Genomic DNA, 14,743 nt, shown 5'->3' with positions numbered 1-14,743 from the left:
CATCTGTGTGTCTGCGAGGGTCCACTTTGGTCCACGTGAAGTAAATGTCGTCATCCACCCACGTCTGTGAGAGTCCAGTCAGGATTTATTTCTAGAGCACATTTAAAACAACATCAATAATAAAAATAGAATAGATGTAGAAAACAACGATAAGAAAACAGACCAAACAGTGCAGTGGGACGGCAGTAGCTCAGTCCATAGGGACTTGGTTTGGGAACCGGAGGGTCGCCTGTTCGAGTCCCCGTCCTGACCAAATATGGAGCGTGGACAGGTGGCTGGAGAGGTGCCAGTTCACCTCCTGGGCACTGCTGAGGTGCCCTTGAGCAAGGCACCGAACCCCCCCAATCGCTCAGGGCGCCTGACCAAGGCAGCCCCCTCACTCTGACATCTCTCCACTTTGTGCATGTATAGGTCCTGTTTGTGCATGTGTGTGTCTTTCAGACCTGTGTGCTGCGCAGCGATGGGTCGGGTCCGGGCATTTTTAGGCAATTCTGAGCAACAAGCAGAAGAATTGGAAAACATTTAGGAATTTAGCAACACAATCTGCCTTTTGCATCAGCTGAGGCTTGAATTCACAACCTCTGAGACTAAGAATCAATTTCTATCTCACTGAGCTAATTAGTCAGTGACAATTCATGTGTAGCTTCACAAACTGACTAAGCCAGACGTGCAGGTTTAGCAGCCGTCCATGCATGGAAAAGCAGATTTCAAACCACTGTAAAAAATTCAGTAATCGAAACAAAAATCTGAAAATACACATATTGCATCTAGACAGCATGGAGATGTTGGTAATTTGTTTGTAACAATGATTGATCTGCTCCATAAGTGAAAAACTGATGTTTAAAATTACCATTTTTACATTGACTCCAATTGTTCACATTAGAGCAAAATTCAAAATGCTGTCAAAAATTCAGTTTTGAGATAAAATTCTGAAATTTGCCACACATCATCTACCATGACTCTAGAATTTTGAACATTGAAGATTTATTTAGCGAGAATTTGCATGTATATGTTTACAGTACCATTTACAGTCAAACATTTTGATGCACTGTAGGCTCAATTTTTGATAAATCAAAAATCTGAGAAACAGTTTTTGTAGGACAGTCTGAAGATGCTCTGTAGCAAGTTTGGTGTCAATTGAGCAAAAACTGTGGGAGGAGATAGGTTTAAGAAGTTTTACAGTTTTTGAAAAAAACAGAGTGATGAACTTCATAATTTTTAATAGGTTTAAATGTACGAAAGTTTCTTCAGTATTGGGGCTACAGTTTGATGAAAGTTGTGAAGTTGTAGCACGTATGGTTGATTTGTTATGAATTTTCAGTTTTGAACTTTAGACGCTTGCTGTAGCGCCACCATCAGGACTATTGACTTGAGTTTACAGCTGAGGATATCTGGCATGAGACTGGACCTTTGTGCAAAGTTTGGTGAGTTTTCACCCATGGGAAGTATGATTTCCTCAGGAGATCAAGAAGAAGAAGAAGACTTGAGATCATCGTGCTCAGGCTGAATGATACGCCAGGCGGGAGAGAAAGGTTTTAGGGAGGATTTAAAAGTCTTTAGGGACTGGGATGACCGAATGTGAAGGGGGAGGCTGTTCCGGAGCCTTGGGGCAGCTGCTGGGAAGGCTCTGTCACCTCGAGACTTTGGTCTGGTTTTTGGCACCACCAACAGTAGTTGGTCCGAAGACCTTAAGGTTCTGGTTGGGGTGTGGCGCAAAAGGAGCTCAGAGAGGTACAGAGGGGTAGACCGTTGAGGGCTTTAAAAACACTTGAAAGAAGTTTAAAATCAATACGAAAACGGACCGGGAGCCAGTGGACGGAGGCTAAAACTGACGTGATGTGGTCGGGCTTTTTCTTGCCTGTGAGGAGGCGAGCAGCAGCGTTCTGGACGAGCTGTAGACGGTTGAGGGAGGACTGATCCAGGCCAACATAAAAGGAGTTATAGCCTAATCTGGTGGTTATGAAGGCATGGATCACCCTTTGAAAGTCTGCAGCTGAGAAATAGGGCTTGGTTTTGGCTAAAAGACGTAGCTGGAAAAAGCTAGTTTTGACAAAAGCACTGATCTGTTTGTTAAATTTGAATTGGCTATCAAAAACCACAGGGACCCCCATACCTGCAGCTCCAAACTCTTGTTCCAAAACATTGCAGTCAAGCCAGCTGCAGCCACTTCACCTGATATCGGCAGCAGGAGGACGGTAACGCCGCCTCCCCTTCTTAATGACTGCAGGGCGCTGACACTGAACACCCCCCCCCCCCCCTCAATTGTACTATAAATCGAACCTCATGTGCATCCATGTGACCACAGCTGTCTGTGGATGTTCAATGCAGAATGTATGTTCAGGCCTCAAGATTTAAAAGTAGTCACAGTGTGGGCAGGTCGTATGTCATTTGCAGCAGTGGTTCCCATCTGGTGGGTCGCAGTTCCTTTCTGAATGGGCTGCAAGTGACTCGCTAATATTTTTTATTTTATTATTATTATTATTTTTTTTTAACCTTTATTTAACCAGGAAGGGTCCAGGAGTTAAAGTAGCTCTTCTTCCAGGGAGTCCTGGCCAAGACTGGCGGCAAAAGTTACAAGTACACAAAAGACAAGACAATGGACACATACTAAAACCACGAAAACACAAGTCTCACATACTAAACATACTAGAACACAAAGGCAATGAGAACACATTACACTCAGTAAGACACATAACAAGGCAAAACAGACATACTGTTAAAAGGCACCAAGTTAGAAGCAGTGACACTGTTCAGTAATGGTTGATTTTAAAAGTTTTTTTAAACATGTTGAAAGGTGGAAGTGACTTCAGATTTAAGGTGTTTTGGAGTTCATTCCAGGCGAATGGTGCATATGAAGAGAAAGCTGTTTTACCAAGTTCTGTTCTTGTTGAAGGAGTGGTTAATAGTATTTTTTCTGATGAACGTGTGCTGTAAACACTAATATGATATGTAAGCAGATTTAAAATGTAGAGAGGTAATTTACCCATTAGTGCTTTTGCAATAAAAAGTAAATAAGTAAGTAATGTGTACGTAACAAATTAAATTTCCTTCTAAGGGATAGAGAGGTCCATTGTACCATTTCATACAGAGTGCAATGGTGAGTCCTAGCTGCTGCACCTGTAACAAAACGCAAGGCTGAATGATATAGAACATCTAGTTTTTTTATAAAGAGGAAGAAGAATGCATATAAATTAGGTCACCATAATCTAACACTGATAAGAATGTGCTCTGCATCAATCTTTTCCTTGCTGAGTATGGAAAGCATCTCTTTAGTCTAAAGTAAAAACTTAACTTAGGTCGGAGTTTTTTTAAAAGGCTCTCAATATGGACCCCAAAGGATAATTTGTCATCTAGCCAAATAGGTATTTGTAGGAGATTACCCTCTCTATTGGAGTACCATTTTGTGTTAAAATCTTCCTCTTAATCAGGAGGAGAACGTGAGCGTGTGAAAACCATGGATTTTGTTTTGTTAGCATTTAATACCAACTTTAAACCTACAAGGGATTTTTTTACCTGATTAAAGGCAGACTGTAAGAAGTTCATTGCCTCTTGCAATGATGTCGCAGAGGTGTACAATATTGTCTCATCTGCATAGAGATGAGCTTTTGTTGGATCTAAATCCATACCGAAATTATGTATATAAATATAAAATAAAATAGGACCCAAAACTGATTCTTGGGGGGGGACACATTTTTACTGCTAGTAAGGAAGAGGTACAGTTATCTATAGCCACACACTGAGTTCTACCAAGTAATTAGAAAACCAATTTAACACAATGCTGCTGAAACCTATGCTTTGCAGTCTTTGCAGAAGAAGATGATGGTCAAAACAGTGTCAAATGCTTTAGATAAATCAATGAATAATGCGGCACAAGACTTTTTATTATCTAAGGCAGTAATGATATCATTTGTAACAGAGGTTACAGCCGTTATTGTACTTGTCTAAAACCAGACTGAGTGGGACTTAGAATACAGTTGTCAGCTAAAAAAGGGAAAGTTGCTCATTTATAAGAGACTCAAGCAGTTTAGCCATGACAGATAGTCAGATAGAAAATATATCAAGTTTTCAACACACACTTTATTTTGAAGTACAGTGAATTTCCAGCACAGAGCTTTCATTTTGAAGTGCTGTTTCCTGCTGCAGAGTGAGTGACTAACAGACGGCTACGTGACAGAGACGGCTAACTAGCTTAACGGCATGGCCAAAAACAAGTATGATGCTGAATGTATTAAACTGTGTGGACCTTAGACTAATCTGGACCCCGTGGCTGGACCAGTGATCTACAGTCATGAAATGTGAACTAAGTACATTCGCTCTTATACTGTGCTCAAGTTCAGCTTTGAGGTATTGATGCTATTTCCTCAACCATAAAACAGTTCAAAGTGGCTCCATCTCAACCAGTTTCAACATTTTTTTGAGCTGCTTTTGTCATGACTATTTTGTAACAAAACGCGAATGTTACGTGGCGAAAAATTGACTGACATTTTAAATGGGTCCTTTTGTATTTCCTGTTGGAATGTTTTGCATTGTATGTGAATGACATCAGCTGACAGGAAGTGGGCATGTACCCAAGCTGTTGCCTAGCAACACAATTCCAGTGAAACAGCCTTGATTTATGCAGATCATAATTAAGCAATATCACACCAGAGGGAGTGATGTTATACTCGTATATCGTCACGGCTGTGATTCAGTCATAGGCACGAGGCCACAGGCCAAGTGCCGAAGACAATCACAGCCGTGACGATATACGAGTATAACATCACTCCCTCTGGTGTGATATTGCTTTTATACAACAGTTCAACAGTTAAATAAGTAAGGCTGATTAAGAAATGTTGAAAAATGAGGACAAAATAGATAATTTAAGCATTTTATTTGTCTTCTGCCAACCAAAATAGTTCCCTCAGGACTCCGCTGTCACCGTTGCTATGTAACGCAGACATGGTGCGCCAGGCACTTACTCTTTATACACATTTATCTACACGTTTCCATTAATTGTGCAGCTGGTGAAATAAGTCTCTGATGACTGCATGGTGGACTGTCGCTTCACAGGCACAGCCGACTCTGCCTTCTGATCTGACAGTATGTTGCTTTTCTCCAAGTCATTGAGCTCCGCTGATGAAACACTGACAAACCTGGATGTGTGCTCAGATGGATTCAGCTTCTCCTCTCCCTCATCTTCCCCTGATGACCATTCATAGTTCAATTCAAAACTTATTTTAGGAAATAAATCCATATTTTTGGCTGTTTGACAGTGGATAAAATAATTAGCCTACAACGCAACTACTGACCTAAGTGACACTAACCGTCAGTTTTGATTTGATTGTTGCTTGCAATCAGCAGTGAGGTGGAGTGATACATACACAGTGAAATAACCGTGATGTTGTACTCCAGTATCATCATGGTTTTACTGTCTCTCGACCAATCAGATTGCAGGGCCGGAACTAACTGTTGTATAAAGTGGCTTATTAGTACAAACCAAGATGCCAAACCTAATTACTCCTTTCAACTTTGATAAAGACAAAAGTGCAAACCAGATCTACCCCTTCCATTCTTACCTTTCACAATAAAAGCCCTGCACATGAACACTGCATAGCTGTTTACCAGAGGGAACTCAATCATTTGTGAAAGGCAAACTCAATAAAATAACTTGCAACTACAACTTGCAGCTAGCTAGAAATTGAAAATATTCTTGGGTTACAGCTTATTATGTGTTTTATACTTCTTTTTACTAACATCTTTGGGCTTTTGACAGTTGGTCGGACAAAACAGGACGTACGAAGACATCTCCTGGTGCTCTTAGATGACAATAATCATTAGTTGCAGCCCTAAATATCTCTGTCTCACACAGGATATTTCATAAGAGTGCTCCGTCTTGTCCGAAGCTTCATAACAAAGAGAGACAAGAGGACAAAGGGGCCGATGTCGGTCAGGTCAGGTACTTTAGAGCCGAGCAATGGACAGATACGGCTCCTTAGAGAGTCTCATACGTCACCTCATGTTTCCCTGCGGAGGACAAGTGCGAGTGATGCAACAACGCTGGTGTCATCACATCAGATAAGACCCAGAAAGCTTCACTCACAAACACGCTATACCCATTGTGTAACAGATGAGATCTTAAGCCTGACAGCCTGATTTTACATGTGTTTTTTAATGATAATTTGGGTCACAAGCTCCTAAATCACCACATATTTCTCCAGAATTTAATCCAAATAGCATGATAATAATCTTAAAATCGTTCTTTGGTAATGGTTTATAACAAACACACACACATGTTTTAGTAACCTTTCTAACAGTACACACACACACACACACACACACTTGTTGTAGCCTTATTCTCCAGCTGTCACATTTGCCCACTGCCCTTGTAGACACCACTGCAGTGGACGGAGGATTAGGTAATGAGTCTTTTGCATAACATGCTAACAAGTCATCCAGCTCTGTCACTCCAACCCCCCCTCTCTGATATATTTGGACTTGGCATTACATCACCGCCTCGTCAGTGGGTCGGCTGTGAAGTGACAGGGGAGCAGTCTGTTGAACACGCACTGGACGACAGAGAATATTGCTGCTGTCCTGAAACCACCTCATCATGTCCAAAAAAAACCCCACTCAAATCACAAGAATCTTGATTTTTTTTTTAAAACTCATAATAATACAGGAGGAAATTTTATACCATGACAGCAGCACAAGTTGTATCAGGACAAACTCAGCTCCATCAAGCTGTGCCTGAAGTTTAACAATACATAATCATTTTTAAATTTATCCGGTCATGATTGAATGTAGTCTCAGTGCCATGACTCTTGTAACAGGCTTCTACAGGTCTGAGACCATAAGGTTGCTGGTTGAAAAAAAGAATATTAGGCCTTAAAAGCTCTCGTATTTCAGTCTAATTATAGCACTGAAAAGACTCTTAAGAGTGTAATTTGACTCCTCACCCCCTGCGCTGGCCTGCAGGTGCACTGTGCAATAATTAATCCCCTTTTTCATGTACTAAATGATGTGATTTCCAGGGCACTGTGCCAGGAGCAAAGACTCATGCTTTCTTAGTAATTAAGAAGATCTATAGAACCGTATACATTATACCAAGGCATATTTTTTTCCTCCTTCAGATATAATATGATCTGAGGACTGAAAAGTATTTTTTTTTCCTCAACAATGGAAAACACAGGATGCATAAATCTAAGAAATAAGAATCTGGATTTTAGGTTGTGCTGTGACAATGTGATTTATCCCTTGCTGACGATGTTTGTGGTGTTTAATTTGTATCAACCTAATAAAAAGTAATAAAAATAAAGTAATAACACTGAGTGTCTGCAGCCACATTGGCAGCTCTGTGAGCTAAATGTCAGCATACTAATATACTGATATTTAGCAGGTATAGGGCCGATCCTACACCTTTTTAGTCCAGTCCATCCAGTGCCTACATTGTGTAAATCAAATGTCAGTCTTTTTTCAGCATTGGCAGTATCAAAACAAAATCGGGGAGTGCAGCAAAATGCCGCCTACCTACTTTTGTTTATACAGAATGCGCCTTTTTCGGGGCAGTGGGGGGCGTGAGCAAGTAACAAAACATGTAGCTCAGCGTGTGACGTAAACAGTGACGTGGGAGGGAAGCCGCGGCTGGTCAGTCCTTTGGCGATTCTCTCATAAGTCGGTCCATTCTTCAGCGTCCCCGTCATCTGACGGTTAATGGCCTCTTTGTTTGCGAGGACAAGGAGGGCGTGCAATTCTTTGTCTCCCCAGTCTTTATAGTGTCTGTCAGGTTTGCACTGATAATTCCTGCTATCAGCTGTTTCCTGTTTATCCACCGCCAGTGGGTCGCACGTGTGGCGCCATCAACAGCTCCTCCCACAAGTCTTCAACAGCCCCTCCCGTTGCGGAAGGCCGCCTCGGTCTGTTTAAACTAAAAGGGTTCCGCCAATATGTCTACCCTATGAGGCGGAAAATTGGGCACCTCGGATCAACTCGCCAATCCGGCTCTGTGTGTCTAAACGCTCGCAGCTTGCCGGCAAAACAGCGGAAATCTGGCAGTGTAAAAGGGGCTAGTGTCCACCAGATTTTATGCTCATCCATCATACAATTAACACAACATTTCACTAAAGCATCATTAATCTCATGGTGGCGCAAAGAAAACTCAGAGGATCACCAAAGTCAAGGGGGCAATGACTGTTTGTACCCTGTTTCATAATAATTCATCCAATAACCACATTGCTTGCAAGGCTATAAACACTTAGCTCTTGGTGTTCCTTCCTGCAGACAGCTACATTTTTTAATAACCTTTATTTTGTCTTCTGTTTGTTTCGCTGCACACTGCTGCATCTCTTCATATGATAATTTTGTCCCTCCTCCAGATACAAGATGATCTCAGAGTTTACGTGGCCAAACCATGACCTGCCATCAGATAAAGACGCAGTGAAGAGGCTCCTGCAGGGGTGTGGATTCGACCATGACGTGGCTTACGGCAAAACCAAGGTCTTCATCCGCACGCCACGTACGCTCTTCAGCCTGGAAGAGCAGCGGGCGGAAATGGTCCAGAGAATTGTCCTCTTCCTCCAGAAGGTGAGTCTAACCACCTTATTGTAGCTTATGAGCTCAGATACTGACATGGCAGCATGATCGCTCTGACCCCGTGAGAAATGTGCCAAATTTAAATATCAGAGGTATCAAGAAGCCACTGATTCGTTACATTGCTTCTTTTGTTTAATCTTTGTTTTCCTCTCTCTGACTTTGCCTTAAATTTAAACCAGTGAATCAAATTAACAACATCCTATTTCAGTGTTCTCATTGAAATTCAACAGCCCTCGCTCTGCATATGAATAACCTTGGAGACCAGAAAGGCTCTACTCAGAATTTTATACAAGTTATACAAGCACTGAGGTATTTTCAGAGCTGATATAATCTTGTATTATTAGAGTTGGAATCTTATATCTCTCAGGATGAATGTCTCTGCCTCTTTCTCCTTCTCTCTCTCTGTCGGAGTTTTCACCCACACAGTTCTCGTAAAGTTGTGAGTGGAATCAGATATATGATTTTGGAGGTTTCTGAGATTTGGGCAGCAACAGAAATGCTCCTCGAATCTGAATTTATCCTACATTGTGAAGATAAATCTGCTCATTGTTTGTGGTTTGCTGGTCATGAAGTCAACCACTCAGACTTAACTGTATGTCAGCGGTCTGTAAATACAACAGGTGTTCAACTTCTTGTAAAGGCCTGTTCATTTGGGGAATGTTTGTTTGGGGAGTTTTGTTTTCAGTTCATAGTGCCATCCTGCATCTCTCAATACATCGTACAACAGTCAATTCTAAAACTAACCGAAGCTCCTGGATCATCAAACAGTGAGTAAACAAAACTAAAGACAGTGAGTTATCATATCTCCCGTTATGGCGTCTGTGGGCGGCTATTTTTGAATTTATTTGGAAGCTGCAATAATGGGAATAGATGATGTTTGCATTCATCACAGATATCCACAGCTTATCTAGAGAGCTAGCTTAGATTACCCATGAGGATGCACAGCAGGATTGTGTTTTTGACGTCTGTTTTAGCACAAGTCTACATGTAATGAAATTATTTTTGCAGACACGTTTATCCAGAGTTACTTACCATAGAACTTTATAGGGACGAGAACTAAATTAATCAAAAAAGTGTGTTTATTCTAGAGGTCGACTGATTTATTGGTTGGGGCAATTGATCAGCGCTGACAGTACTTTTTACACACTGTCGTTACCAGCTAAACTTGGCTTAAATAGTGACTGATGGCTTCATAGCTTCCACCAGTCATGCAGGGATGTACATCACCAACCAGAGCTGAAGAAGGGAGGGTTGTATCAGAAGGAGCTGATCAGTGGGGACAGCTCCAGAGATTGTTTTTGGCTTTGGCCTTTATTTGACAGGATGGATGTAGTGTGAAAGGGGTAGAGAGAGGGGATGACATGCAGCAAAGGGCCTCAGGCTGGAATTGAACGTGGAGCAGTTGCAGCAAGAATGTAGCCTTTTGTACATGGGACAATTATTGGTCAATAACATGTATTAAGATGAAGTTTTTGGCTGGACTGCAACAACCGATCAAGCTGGTCCAGCGCTGTAGACCTATAGCAAAGCTGTGAGTCAGTGAACAAGTAAATGCAGCTTCTTCTTTTAATTTAAAGCCCTCCAACGTCTTGAGGTACACCTGTTTTTTATGTGTATGAATCAGAGATGGGGACTCGAGTCATTGTGACTTGGACTCGAGTCGACTCAAGTCGCTGTTTTGATGACTTGTGACTTGACAAAAAATAAAAGACTTGAGACTTGACTCGGACTTGAAAGTTAAAGACTTGGGACTTGACTTGACTTGAGACACGATGACTTGAATGACTTGAGTGTTATTCACATCATGTTGTAGGTTAGAATATGAAAGTAATAAATTAATTTAAAAAATAATGTTGATTACCCGGTAGGAGCGCAGGCTGAGAATGGCGTTGTCATGATTGGATCACTACCCTGTCAGTCAGTCATGCCCTCTCTACGTACCTTACGTGTTTATTGGAGAAACAGGCCCTCTTATATCAGATAGGTATCAACATGTCAGCATTGTTTTTTAATTTATTTGCTAACATTAACCCCAGAAAACGTGAGCGAACATTCCGACCGGTTCATCACAAGACCGGCTGTACGTTTTATGAACGAGCAACACAGGGTTAAATGAGCTAAATGGGTGATTCTGACAGTTACTTATATCTTGTCTTTTCACTTTATTAAGATCAGATTCTGCAGGTAAAATTACAATAAGGTGACTTGACTTGGACTTGACTTGACCTATTACAGGACTTGACTTGACTTGACTTGACATAACCTGTGACTTGACTTGACTTGCCCAAGAAAAAATGACTTGGGACTTACTTGAGACTTGAAGGTTAAGACTTGAGACTTACTTGAGACTTGCACATGTGTGACTTGGTCCCATCTCTGGTATGAATCACTGAGAAAGTATTTTGAGTGTTTTGAAAACACAAAATTACTGCACCCTAAGGCCTCATTTACACCGCAAACGATGCGTTCGTGTAGCGCTCGTGAACGGTCGCAGTTTACTTGCGTTTTCATTTCAACGAGCATGTTGCTTTTGCCCTTCTTGCTTTCGTGAGCAAGCTCGAAAATAGAAGAGGCGCCGAATTTTTTGGGCGAGTTGCGAGCGAATGGTCGCTGTATTCAACAAAATATCAACATCTACAGTGGCCGAGAGAGGTCACAACACGCGCAAACTCGTGTTAAGTAGTATTACAAAGCAGACAAAGACTACTTCCTTTGTCTTTCTTCAAGCGTTGGAATAATCACTGGCGCGCGAACCTGTCCACCCTGGGCTTTGGGTCCAAACTCACTTCTTCTTTGGGGTTTATTGGAGATTTGCAAACACGGTGCACTAGCGCCACCAACTGCTCAGGTGTGGTTTGTATTTTGACAGGACAGCAGCGGCCACTGCACGACGCTTCTCTTCGTTTTGTCGTGAAAACACGTGTGCTGCCGCTACGCTTGTGGACCTCTTCGCAACCGCTTCACAAAACGCATCGCTTGCGGTGTAAATGAGGTCAAACTATCTTGTTTCACAGTCCATTTTTTTTTCAGCTCCGTCAACTAACAATTACAAAATGCTCAAAAGTAACTGAAGTACATGTTTCTAATACGAGTTACAGAAATACTGCCCATCTCTGATCTCTCTGTTGCATGGTGGCTCTATACACAAAGTCAAGATAATGTCATAGTGAATCTAAAAATCTCAGAATAGAGTATACAGGCCAAATAATCAGCTCACATCATCTCTGTTCCAAACGTTGGTTATTATATCAGCCTTTAAACATCCACTATCAGTCGACCTTTAATTTATTCAGCATGTTTTGTCGCTCTTCTCAGGCTCTGGCCTGAATTGATTATTGGAACATTGGAATAACATGTGTCATTCAGTCGTCTGTACACCTCCTATGCTTTAGTTGCACAACCCTTTTTGAAAGTAGGTGTTTTCAATGCATTCAGGCCTCTGAACAATGCAGGTCTTACATGACCATGATGTTGGCCTTGATTTGCAATATCTTCTTTCAACATCATATGAATAATATTAAAGTGAAAATCGGGACATCTGGGTCAATGATGGTGAATGCGCCTACTGTATAACCTCAACGTCAAATTAAATCAACAAAGAGTGTCTTACCAGAGGAAAGGAAAATTCAAGATAAGATCTCCCAGCCTATTTCTCCTACACATAACTGAACTCAGTATAACATCCATATGAGATTTGGACTATTTCTCCTACTTCTTAAATTCAGCTCCTGAGAAACACCCTTTATCTTGTCCCAGCCCGACCCTAGATTAAGATATTAAAATCCTCCCTTCCTCTCTCACCGCAGCCATCTTTATATCATATAGGCAGTGTTCTTTGATACTGATTTTGCTCTGTTACCAGTTTCTCCTTCAGCTGGACATGTGTTAACTGATCTGCTGTGAGTATGGATCCCTGTTTGAGTCTTTGTATTCAGCAGTTGGCGCCTCAGTGGTGCGACGACACCTTCAGGCAAGAGCGCCAGTATCTTGCTGTGATGATGGTGCATGCGCTGACATGTGTCAGATCGACATGCGGAGCAGAGCTTTGTTACTTTGATAGATGGAGAGATGGGTTTGTAAATGTTGTGTGTTGCTCTGCCTGGCTGTCGAATTTAAGATGAACCGTGCAAAATGTGATCTGTGACTGACAAGCAGGTTGATGCACACTCTGCATACATCATGTGGGCTCTTAGAGCACTACATCCTGCGCCTGGGAGCCGTGTGATTGACACTTAACCTGTCATTAAATCAGAATCATGTTTGCAGATTCCTCCACATGGTGTTGCTTTCATGTCTACCTTTCTCAGGGAGTATCTCAAAGCTCCCAGACATGAAAGGGTTCTCCAGCCAAATTAACTCCTGTAGCTGATTGATTGGTTGACCTGTGTATTGATTCATTTGACCTTTTGCGGACTCTTCCCACGGACACACCAGATGAGCATTTCTTCCACCGCTCCCTCAGGATTCCCTATCTTGTATCTTCCAGGATAAGCGGGCCGGGATAACGAAGGGAAAGCCCAGAGAAATCACCACCAAAACAAACATTTCAGAGGTGTCTGCACAGGCGTATTTAATCTTGCCCTATGTCAGTGTTGAGGCCAGACCAGCTGTATGTGCTCCACACACAGACGCATGCTCACTCATGCTATATGCACTCAGTGACACACAAAATCAAATAGTGGTGTGACAGCAGCATTGACTCCTGTGTCTGTCATGCTGTTACTCAAACAAACATCCCAGCTCCGAGTCTGATCTGCTGCGCCAAGCAATCCCCTTATCAGCACCTGGCACACCACACAGCCTTATGCCAGTCGGGACCGCAGTGCCAGGACTGTCAGCCTATGACTGAAGCTCAGACACACTCCTTGTCCCTCATGGATTTATAATAATACCACTTAGTTTGCCCCATCAAACAACTAAAAAACACAATTTGTGAAGCTGCACACTTCCTAAAGACAGGTTGAGTGGCCCCTTGTAGTGCCACTGCCTGGCCAAATTGGGAGAACATTGTGTTTTTCTGTCTCATTTTACCCCTTTTTAAATTACCATGACCTCCCCTTCTTTTGAGGAGGAGAGGGGGAGTAGGTGGAGGAAGGGATTGTGGCAGGAGGAGGGGAGGAGGCTCCTTCACAGCTCCATTTTAATCCCGCTGCTCTCTCCATCCTTCAGTCCTTTCTTCATGTGCTCTCACTCACTTCATCTCCCAGCTCTTGTTGTGCTCCAGCCACTCACACACCCCACATGAAATTTATTGCAATCAGGCCTGGATGCATTACCAGTGATGGCTCTACATCCACAACACTGAAAGCTCCACCTCGTGTGGAACAATTTAAATCAATGCCACTTTTAGAAACAGCAGGAGAAAAAAAAAAGCCACACAATCCAACATAAATACAGATGTTATAAATTATACATGGGCCACCCCCACCTTGCTTCTGTGTTAAAATGAATATTTCATAAATTCAAGCTCAGCCATCCACATCACAATAACTGTCAGCGCTTGTCAGAGCAGCGGCGATGACGAGGGGAGACCCCCCCCTCTCATGTATTCTGAGCTGCCACCTTAATTGCTTTCCAAAGCTTTACATACTCTCCATGTAGCAGTGGGTTTATCAGACGTGGCGAGCGTTATGTCTCGGGTAGTCAGCTTTCACGGCATGGCCACGGGGGGCTTGTCTGAGCAAGAGCTAAATGAAAATGTCTTAAAAGGATAAAGAGCCTTTTTTTCAAATTTTGCATTGTTTCCTGCTGGATAACTGGTGTCGTGACTCGTGAGGTGATGAATTGTGCAGTAATAAATACATTTTTTTGGACGATGTGAGTGACGTGCAGAGGGAGTTATCTGTGGACAGCTCTGTGCAGCCCTCTGGTGAATAGCGAGCTGCTTAGTGCAGAGCTAGCACTGCCTCCTCTCTGCTTAACTGTCCAGAACTGATCTGTCTCCTGCTAGACCTCAGCAGAAACATGATCCCTAATCCTCTGATCCCCCCTCTGAACCTGCAAAGTGTTTAACTTATCATCCAAAGCTATCACCTCCACAAAAACTTCACCGGGTGAGAACACTGCAGCACATCAAAGCAGGATGGTTTAACTCCTTTTGTAACAATCACTGCTGGATTTTGAGGAGTGGAAATGTGCTCCCTCTGTTCTCAGTTTCTTCTTCATATCCTCTACT

General features: G+C 42.4%; 1 protein-coding gene across 1 annotated transcript in view; it reads left to right on the top strand.

Moving 5' to 3' along the window:
- Positions 1 to 14,743, top strand: part of myo1d (myosin 1D) — a 192,329-nt gene that overhangs the window by 89,905 nt on the left and 87,681 nt on the right. Inside the window, exon 16 of the mRNA XM_033611683.2 lies at positions 8,352 to 8,559. Coding sequence (XP_033467574.1) covers positions 8,352 to 8,559 — 208 coding nt within the window. The remainder of the gene's footprint in view (positions 1 to 8,351; positions 8,560 to 14,743) is intronic.

The sequence above is a fragment of the Epinephelus lanceolatus genome, chromosome 21, assembly GCF_041903045.1.
Source record: "Epinephelus lanceolatus isolate andai-2023 chromosome 21, ASM4190304v1, whole genome shotgun sequence".
In the NCBI taxonomy this organism is placed as follows: Eukaryota; Metazoa; Chordata; class Actinopteri; order Perciformes; family Serranidae; genus Epinephelus; species Epinephelus lanceolatus.
Note: the sequence above shows the minus strand (reverse complement) of the source record. Positions and strands in the feature narration are given on the sequence as shown.